Below are 9,799 nucleotides of genomic sequence, written 5' to 3' on the forward strand. Positions count from 1 at the left end.
AACCCTCTACAACAGAATCCAGTCAGATGAACCTTCAGTTTATTCCCATATGAACACAATCATGACGACAATTATAATAAATTGGGGGGGAAAAGAGAAAGATTATAAATTGGGGAGAGAAAAAAGAAACCGGGACAGCACCAGAACAGCTGCCTGGCTGACACAAAAACAGTGGAAGCCAGTCTGACACCCGTCATGCTGCTGAAAGCTGAAACACAGGTAACAGTGTGCAACAGCCAACACATGCAGAATATGTGGAAAAGCCTAACGGTTGAAAACATGTCAAATAATAAAAAAGATAATCACACAACAGAAAACAAACATCCTGCTTGAAAACTTCTTCAGTGCTTTTGAACCAACTCTGTAAATCAACATGTCTGAATCATGTCATGTCAAATACACAGCTTTCCTGGGAATGTTATTCAAGAAACTGAATGGTCAAATCAAAACTAGCACCAGACTCTCGGCCATGCAAATGCACCTGGAAGGTATTCATGACAAATGAAATGAACAAAATGAATAAATAAATAATAATAATAAAATAAATAAAGGTCCAAGAAAGGACTCTGAACTTCAAGAATGAACCACTTTCATGCACAACCCTAGACAGAAGTGTGAGAGGAAGAAAAACACGTCCAGAACTGTACTTGTATCAAAAAGTAACTTAACAGCATAAACATGTTCAAATATCCCTATAATTGGTCCAGAAGAACTATGATGTAGCAAATGCTGGATATTGCAATATGTGATGGTAAGAACAGTGATGTTATGTTCGTCAATTTTTTTTTTTTTCAAGCATCAATGCAGGTGTGGCACTGAAAATACAACTATCTACTTTAACAGTAATGCAACATAGTTCTGTGCTGATAACCCAGAACAAAGATTTTTGTTTTGTTTCTGATAAGGTCTTACAGCAATCGGAAGCAAAACTATGGCTTTTTATTCATGAGCTCTAAACAAATGATAAAACCACTTCATCTCCAATTAACCTTTGCCATTATCCAAACAACGAGCACACCATTTTTATAACCAAAGAAAAGGGGGTTGGGGGGGGGGGATGGGTGATAAATAACAAAATACTGTTAGTTATGTCTACCGTCAATACTAATAGTAATATTCATTCAACAAACATGCACTCAACGTACCAGAAAACTCAAAAAAGATACAAAGTTGTTAAGATGTAAACATTCAAACTTTTCTGTTTATTGCGGCAAAAAAAAAACTGAAGAGACTTGAAGACTAAGAATGTCTTCCGAGAAACAGTGCGGTACTTTTACTGGAGCACTGGGATCTCTACGTTCCGTTTAATAAAGTCAAGGTACAGAGAGCGGGAATAAGGACTACACAGGCGCCAGACAGTTCAGTGGTGGTGGTGATCCTGTTTGCAGACCAAGACCGGGACGTGGGAGTGGTGCATGACGTAGTCACTGACGCTGCCCAGCAATGTGCGACGGATGGTGCCCATGCCACGGGAACCAATCACAATCAACCCTGCTTTCTCGTCATTGGCCACTTTGCAGATCACCTCCCCAGCGTTGCCACCCACGCTCTTCACCTTTCCTCCAATCTGTTGACACCACCACAGGTGCAGGTGTCAGAAATGCAGGGTATATTAGTTATATACTTCACATCTGCTGCATGTATGGCCTGTGCAAACTGTGTGTGTGAAACAGAGGGAGAGGAAGAGGGGTGGGTGTGTGTGTATGTGTGTACGTGTGTGCAAGAGAGTATGCGTGCGAGTATATACGTGCGTGAGTGAGTAAGAAAAAGTGTGTGTGTTGTCTTCAGATACTGATTTTATTTGTACCAGTTTTGTTCATTTTGTTGAAAACCTTACAAAAGTAAGAGCGTGCATCCAAATAATCTTTCTGTATGGTTATAAACAAATGCTGTATGTGTATTCACATCCTGTACGCAGTAAAATCTGCTTCTACGTATGGTAGAAGACACTGTGTGAGTCAAGTGTAATAACGAGATTCTGTCTATATGTGTATTCACATCCTGTGCGCAGTAAAATCTGCTTCTAGGCATGGTAGAAGACACTGTGTGAGTCAAGTGTAATAACGAGATTCTGTCTATATGTGTATTCACATCCTGTGCACAGTAAAATCTGCTTCTATGTATGGTAGAAGACACTGTGCGAGTCAAGTGTAATTATGAGATTCTGTCAATACCATTACAGAGTGTGTTCATGCAAGTTTTCAGGTTGTAAAGCGCCAGTGGTTCCTCAGAAAGCAGTACATTATCTTTATCAGTGGTGTAGAAGCCCCTGACCTTCCAACTTTTACAGATTAAGATTTTATTTCTTAAATTAAAAGATATGTACTACTGTTGTACACAATATAATCTTTCTAGATTTAGAAACTGCAATCATCTCGCGTAACTTCACAGAGTGGGCCTTCAACTCGAGTCAAACACACAGCATCTGCATCCAGTATTCTGTGTGGAAAGACTAATCAATACTATGAGTATGATCAATGGCCAGATGACACGGGCATTAAATGAAGGTATGATTAGTATATTTAGCCTAATAATATTATTACTTTTAGTGTTATTCATCAACTCAAGGATTATTTATTAAATTGGAACACTGTGCTGGGCAAAGACTGACTGCCTGCAAGCTTCATACAGTTGAAATTTTTTTTTTCTACATTAAACTGAAAAAAACTTCTGCACTCTGTCGAAGCTTTTATTTCCATAATAGAAATTAAGATAAAAAAAAAATGTTTACATGTCATGAATTCATAAATAGCATTTTAAACTTTAATTTTCTATGAAACTTTTTTTTAAATACATTTCTAAACCAGAACGTTCTCTAAAAATGTATAGATAACAGATAAAGCCACTAAACTGAATATAATACACACTTATCTAAATACATATATATATATATAAAAGTTCACTTCATCTGTACATGTCTATCCCAAAGTTACTGTAACCCTTTGTTGCAATTTGTTAGGTCTTTCCTACATCACATGAATACAAGCAAGGCGCGTGCTCACAAGTCCTGACAAATATGTGTTCTTTCTTATCACTAGTTGGCCACAATGCAAGATCAGCCGTACTACACCAGCAAAACTCAAGTGCTACACATCCAAGGTCAAAATACACCAACCCTTTACATTCAAAGGGTCACAGACCTGGACATGTCAGCCCCATTTCGAGAAACTGCACTGAGCATTCAAAGTAGATAGTGCTGTGGTATACAGAGCTATATCACGAACATTCTGATAACATTGTCAAGGGATTTTAAAACTAGTACATACTGGATTATTGGGACAATGGAAGCGGCTCTTACACACACGCATTTTGTTTTGATTTTTTAATGGGACATTTCTTCATGGCGGACATTTTTTCATGGCACACATCTATTGCGATAAAACCTAAACTGCTCCCTCTATATATGTCCACCTCTGACTCCAACCAACCACATTCTTGACCAGAGTAAAATTCTTTGCTTAAAACGAGACCTGAAAGGTCCAAAAACAAAGTATTCTGACCAATTTCCCAAGAAGACCGTCCTCCACCTCCAACAGGTCAGTGACACTATCTTGACAATCTTAAGCAGCAAAAGTGGAAGTGTGTACATTGACTCACTGAGGGGGGGAGGAGTTAGTTTGGGTGAGTTAGGTCAATAAGGCGACGTCTGTTACCATTCAGGCAGTGACATTGTAATGTTCTGTTTCAAAGGAACTATTACAACCCCTTGGAATTAAGTAGGAATATTTGGATTTCTGTACATTTCTCACTTTGTTTCGAGGAAACTATTAACAACCCCTTGTGATAAAGCAGGAATTGAATTTCTGTACATTTCTCTCTCTCTCATACACACACACACAGCAGAAAGTGAACAGAAGATGGGAGATGGTTAACAGATGCACCTGTGAATGCAAGGTCAGAAAACATTAACTTTGAGGGTTGGCAGGAAAGGGGGTGGGGGTGGGCAGACAGTGCCAGATGTGTGTAATGGCATGGCACACAAAGCCTCAATCAACTGTACACAATCAGGTTTTTTGGTTTGTTTTTTGGTTTTTCATACGCACAATCTTCTGTAATATGTCAGTTTCGAAATAAAATAAATTTGTCCTTTGATCCATGCTGAAACCACTATCAAACTATCTTGAGCTGATACCTGAAACCCAGCTGACCCATGTCAGAAGTGTACACGAGTACAAGATACCTTTAACTTCAATAATAGCCTACTTTGTACTGTATTTGGCTAGCAATCCTACTATGTGAATATCTTGTCTTGTAACACTTGGAAAGTGCCCCAAGCTTAACATCAAGATGTTACAAGTGTCAAAGGAGTGGAGCTTTCCTCATGTACAGATCAGTCTCTTCTTTTCCACCGCACATTATTATGCACGCTCCAAGCTGCCATTGGAAGGGGGCTGAAAAATAAATTAACTTGATCCTTAAATCGTTGATAAATAAACCTGGCACACATTAATAGCCAGAAGCATTTTCCTCAACTTATTTTGAAGTGTCTGTACACTACAAGCTCTTCTTACTTCAAGTACCTGTGCAGTAATAAATTCTAAGGTGGTGGATCTGCTATCTCCTCTTGGCCTCATTTTATACAGCTTTCTTCACGCATGCAACCCCTACTACCCTGCCTCTTGTGCTGTGTTATTTTGCCCCACATTTGGCTTTGGCTTCCTTTTTGTTTCCTTGCTGCACACAAATCATCTCCCAGTGCTGCCCTCAGCCTTCGCAAATCCAACCACTAAGTTGGGCATGCTCTCTATAGTCTGCCATTGAGAAAGCTGATGTAAAATTTTAAGCAAATAAAACATGACACCACAGACTGAAACTTCTTGAAACATTTCTTTAAAAAAAAAAGAAAAAAAAAAGTGAATGTATGGGTTGAATGTACAGGCTGTGTGTTGTCGGGAAGTGTGTTTTGGGGGAGGAGGGGTCGACAGGGCATTAACACACATTGTGTAGTCATGTGTATTATATGCTTACTTGTAAACTGGAATGCAACACAAATGCGATGACATGTATGCTGCCTCAAATCAATGCTCTGATAATTCAAGAGAGACACGAGTGCAGAAAGGTCTAATCAATATCTCCTATGCTGCCACTATTGTTTTCTCTCCATCCAACTGATGCTGACAAAATACCAACCACTGTACGTTTACCAGGGATGGGCACAACTACGTCAAAATACAAATGCAACAAACAGGTGTGTGAACAGCGACAGTGACATTTTCTCCTCACCCCATGAGATTTCAGTTTGCTTCCTAGCTCCTCCAGGAAAGTCTTGATTCTCTTCTCCTCCTCTTGCAGGAGGTCCGTCACCACGCTCACATCCGTCATCACCATGGCTGCAACATGCAAACCTAGCATACTTAATTCGCACACATCCAGTCATACATATGCAAACCTAGCAGTAGCACGCTTACATTTGCACACATGCATAGTGACATGTAGATGCCAGTCAACGATGCAATAAATCCCATATAATAAATTTATGATCACTTCACTGTTTGAAACAGAAAATTGAAAAGCCTGTTTCCATCAATATCTTTAAAAACAAATAAATTAATTGTAAAAGCTATCACTTCTTTTTTTTTTTAAATTATTGTCACAGAAGTCCACCAAAAACACCATTAATGTTTGCTTAGAAACTGTTGACACAATTTAAAATTTGCTCAAACATCAATCCACCATTCAAACAAAAGCTTACAATCAAATAAACATTTTGATAGAAGCAACATCTAAATTACCTTCACCTCATATTTTACAATATTTTATAAATTTTAATAGATTCAGAATTTTAAAAAAAATTATTTAAAAAAAAGAAGAAAGAATCCACAGCAATATCACATTTGCTCCACTGCACTTTTTCATTTGACAAAAAAGAGTTGTGAATTAGTTAATAAAAATGTATACTCAGCCATTCTTCCCCTCCACTCTTTGACTGGCCTTTATATCATTCAAGAGAGGAAGAAATGTAGAGTATATACATTAAAATGTTATTAACCAACTTACAGCTTTTTCCGCCTTCAGAATGAAACCAAATGGAAATGCAGGGGAAAAAATGCGGACATTACCGAATCCACATCTCACAGTAGAAGGAAGGTTGAAAATAGCTTACGTGATTGTATGACAGTGTGGTACTCTGGAACGTGCAACAGTATCACATGGTCACCATGCTTGTGGATATTTTTCATGTAGTCTGCACAAAATAATTCAAAAGTGCTACTTCAGTTCAGTACATATAAGACAGAAGCAGTATCTCCATAACATACGAGTGCCATGCATGGCCTGTTGGCGCATGTGCACATCCACACAAAAACCTATGCATCATCCACTCACATTTAATGTCCAAGGAATTTGGATTCCACACACACACAGTACACATCAAATAAATACTACTCAGGAGATATATCTCTTCATAAGCAAGATGAGACGACTGACACAGAAAGAGGGAAACTGTGTGTGCATGTTTTGTATTGTATGCATTACAATGCCAATTCTGATACATGTATAGAATTATTAGCCTGATAGTGAAAATGCATTCTGAGCAAACTATTCTGTTACATGATACAGTGATACTAGACACACACACACACACGCACACAATATATATAGATACTACAGAATAGTGTGTGTTTGTGTGTGTGTGTGTGTGTTTGCATGACAAGTATTTGTACTGTTTACACTGTGTGCTCATGCATGCATTCACGCAAGCTGCTTGCACAACTATTTTGTGCGTAGAGACTAACAAAAATGCTTTCACAGCAAAATACTGAATTGCATTATTTTGTATACATTGTGCACACATGTTCTCACTGAACGCAAGCCACTACGGGAAAGGTAACATCTGGTGTCACTCGTGATTCTGACACACCACAATGTGCACACACACACTTTATCAGAACTGCAACACAGTTACTGTACTTTAGACAAGCTGCTGCTGAAACCCCGGATATTTCTAGCAGTATATGGTTAATATATATATATATATATATATATGCCAAATGATGATGCCCATTAGTGCCTAGTATAGCATCTGGCCAGTTTTCACAAATATGAATGCATGATATGCAAAGCTTCACACACACACACACACACATATATATATATCCCAAGAATGAAAATACCATCAGAACTTAAAACTTTTAGCTACAGAAATGGAAATCACTGGAAAGCACAACCACTATGTACAATATCGTTTCTTTTTTTGTGGGGGGAGGGGGGGGGGGGGCAGTTTTGCCTAAGTTTTTGCACTGCAATGTTAGTGTTACTGCGATTATTTTGGAAGATTTTGGATTTTGATATGTCAAAATAACTTTCAGAAATCTGCAAATATTTGTATCTTGAATAAAGTGTGTACCCAGTTTAAATCATTTTGAAGAAGACATGCACTTCTATCCCATCCAGTCACAACAAATCTAAGTGAACTTTAGTTTTTAAGAATGTTAAAAACTGATCAGTTAACACAAACACCAAGGTGTCACTGAAATAATTATTTTCATGACATTATAACAAAAACAATATTTTCAAAAAATGATCTAGTTCAGGGCAAAATTCTCTGAAAATCAGTTTATTCCTTTCAAAAGATGACTCTTGCTTGGTGAATTTAGAAGTAGACACAGCTGTCCATGGTCTATGGATGATAGTATTTCAGTTTTCAGTTTCTGTAGCTCAAGGAGGCGTCACTGCGCTCGGACAAATCCATATACGCTACACCACATCTGCCAAGCAGACGCCTGACCAGCAGCGTAATCCAACGCGCTTGGGTGATAGTGACATGCAAAAACAGACCAAAAAAAAATATATGCAAGAGTCAGAATCAACGCTCCATTCGTTCAAACAGCTGTGAGGACACTGTCTGGCCACAAGACAGCTCACTGACAAAAATATCATGGGAAAACATTTCTAATTTTAAGAACTTTGCCATCAAAGAACAAATAAATCAGAGAAGCCTTAACAGCATGCAAAGAACCAAACCTAAACAAAATTCAAGAGAAAATATTTGGATGCAAAAATAAACACGAAAATAATTAAATATGTCAAAACATCAAACATTTTGCGTGTGTGTGTGTGTGTGTAAGTTCGTGAGTAAAGGCGCGCCATAATGGGAAACGACCATGCCCATTCACCGAGATCTGTCTCCCTCCCTCATGTGAACTTGTTGCCTGTGAGAAGCACGCAAAAAACATCGACATACTTACATTCGAACCCGAAATTTGCAAAATCACTTTCGTCCATTGCAATAACAACATTTCGTCCGTCTGCTTGTTTCTGTTGAGCCATGTTTCTCTTTTGGGAAATTTTGCACGCGCGTCTGTTCTGCTCCTTCCCCGACTGCGTCTTTTCGTCTGCAACGTAAATTGATCTGACTGTGCTTCATACATCCAGGTCATGTGACATCACTTGCGAACTGGACCGGTGCTCATGTAAACTGGTTGCCCTTTCTATCTTTCCTTCCATTATTTCCTTATAATCTTGAAAGAAATCGTTGAGGTATCTTCTTCTCCAGGCAAGATGACAAGTGGTATGACAGATAAGAACAGAAATGAAATAAACGCAAATGCAAACCAGAACTCGAATTAAAAAACGGCTTATCAATCTACAAGAATGTGGGCAACGACTGAGTCAGTTCTAGTCGGCCTCCTCCTCAGTCCTCCTGCCCCTCACCCTCCTCCTCTTCTTCTTCTTTTTCTTCTTCTCCTCCTCCTCCTCCTTCTTCTCAATTCTCAGTTCTTTTTCTTCTGTTTCGAGAATACAAACATGTTTAGAAAATTAAGGCCAATCAGTTGAAACTGACAAACTTGATCAGCATGAGAAAGGCACCAAAATTAGTTTTATTTCAATGACTGAGGCTACAAAGGTGTTGCCCGGGAATGCGTTATCATAAAAAAAAAGAAATGTCAGTATTATAGTGGCACTAGTAATAACAATGATGATCTGGTGCTGCTGATCTAGATGATGCTCATAAGTGCTCATCACTAGCGGTGCTCATGCCTGGCAATCAAATCAGTGGCACATACGCCCGCGCACTCAGCTGGCACGAGCGCGCGCGCACACATACACACACACCACACACGCACGCACACACACACACACACACTGACACATCACTGACACCACAGTATACACTGACACACACGACACACATATACCCCCCCCCCACACCCACACACACACACACGGCACACACACCGTGCACCACACACACACACACACACTGACACACACACACACACTGACACATCACTGACACCACAGTATACACTGACACACACGACACACATATACCACACACCACACACACACACACACACACACACACACTGTGCACCACACACACACACACAAACACTGACACACACACACACACACACACTGACACATCACTGACACCACAGTATACACTGACACACACGACACACATATACCACACACCACACACACACCGCTCACACACACACACACACACACACACACACACACACTCACACACACTGACTGTAATCCATGTCACCGTTCCTGAAGTAGGCTATGCGGGAAACACTAAGAACATACCCATCACTGATGCACACCCCCGAAAAAGGAGTATGGCTGCCTACATGGCGGGGTAACGAAAACGGTCATACACGTAAAATGTTAATTTTACATGTTTGTCTGACCGGTGTGTATGTGTGCATGCCTGAATCTGATTGAATGACACAGGAAACGAATGATGACTCAGTGAGCGGCGCCCATTGACTCGGATGACAGCCGTCAGTCGGCTCTACCCAGGTAGGCAGCCTGTTTTGTAAATGACCCCGTGTTTGTAAACGCT

At 39.6% G+C, this 9,799-nt stretch overlaps 1 protein-coding gene across 1 annotated transcript; it reads right to left on the reverse strand.

Annotated features, from left to right (window-relative positions):
• Positions 1-22: 22 nt before the first annotated feature.
• On the reverse strand, positions 23-8,350 carry LOC143284508 (universal stress protein Sll1388-like). Its single transcript, XM_076591209.1, has 4 exons — positions 8,187-8,350; positions 6,104-6,184; positions 5,224-5,330; positions 23-1,567 (listed from the first exon to the last, which is right to left on the reverse strand). The coding sequence occupies exons 1-4, from the start codon at positions 8,266-8,268 to the stop codon at positions 1,361-1,363; spliced, it is 477 nt and encodes a 158-aa protein (XP_076447324.1). The 5' UTR covers positions 8,269-8,350; the 3' UTR covers positions 23-1,360.
• Between the last annotated feature and the right edge of the window lie 1,449 nt (positions 8,351-9,799).

The sequence above is a fragment of the Babylonia areolata genome, chromosome 8, assembly GCF_041734735.1.
Source record: "Babylonia areolata isolate BAREFJ2019XMU chromosome 8, ASM4173473v1, whole genome shotgun sequence".
Taxonomy (NCBI): domain Eukaryota; kingdom Metazoa; phylum Mollusca; class Gastropoda; order Neogastropoda; family Buccinidae; genus Babylonia; species Babylonia areolata.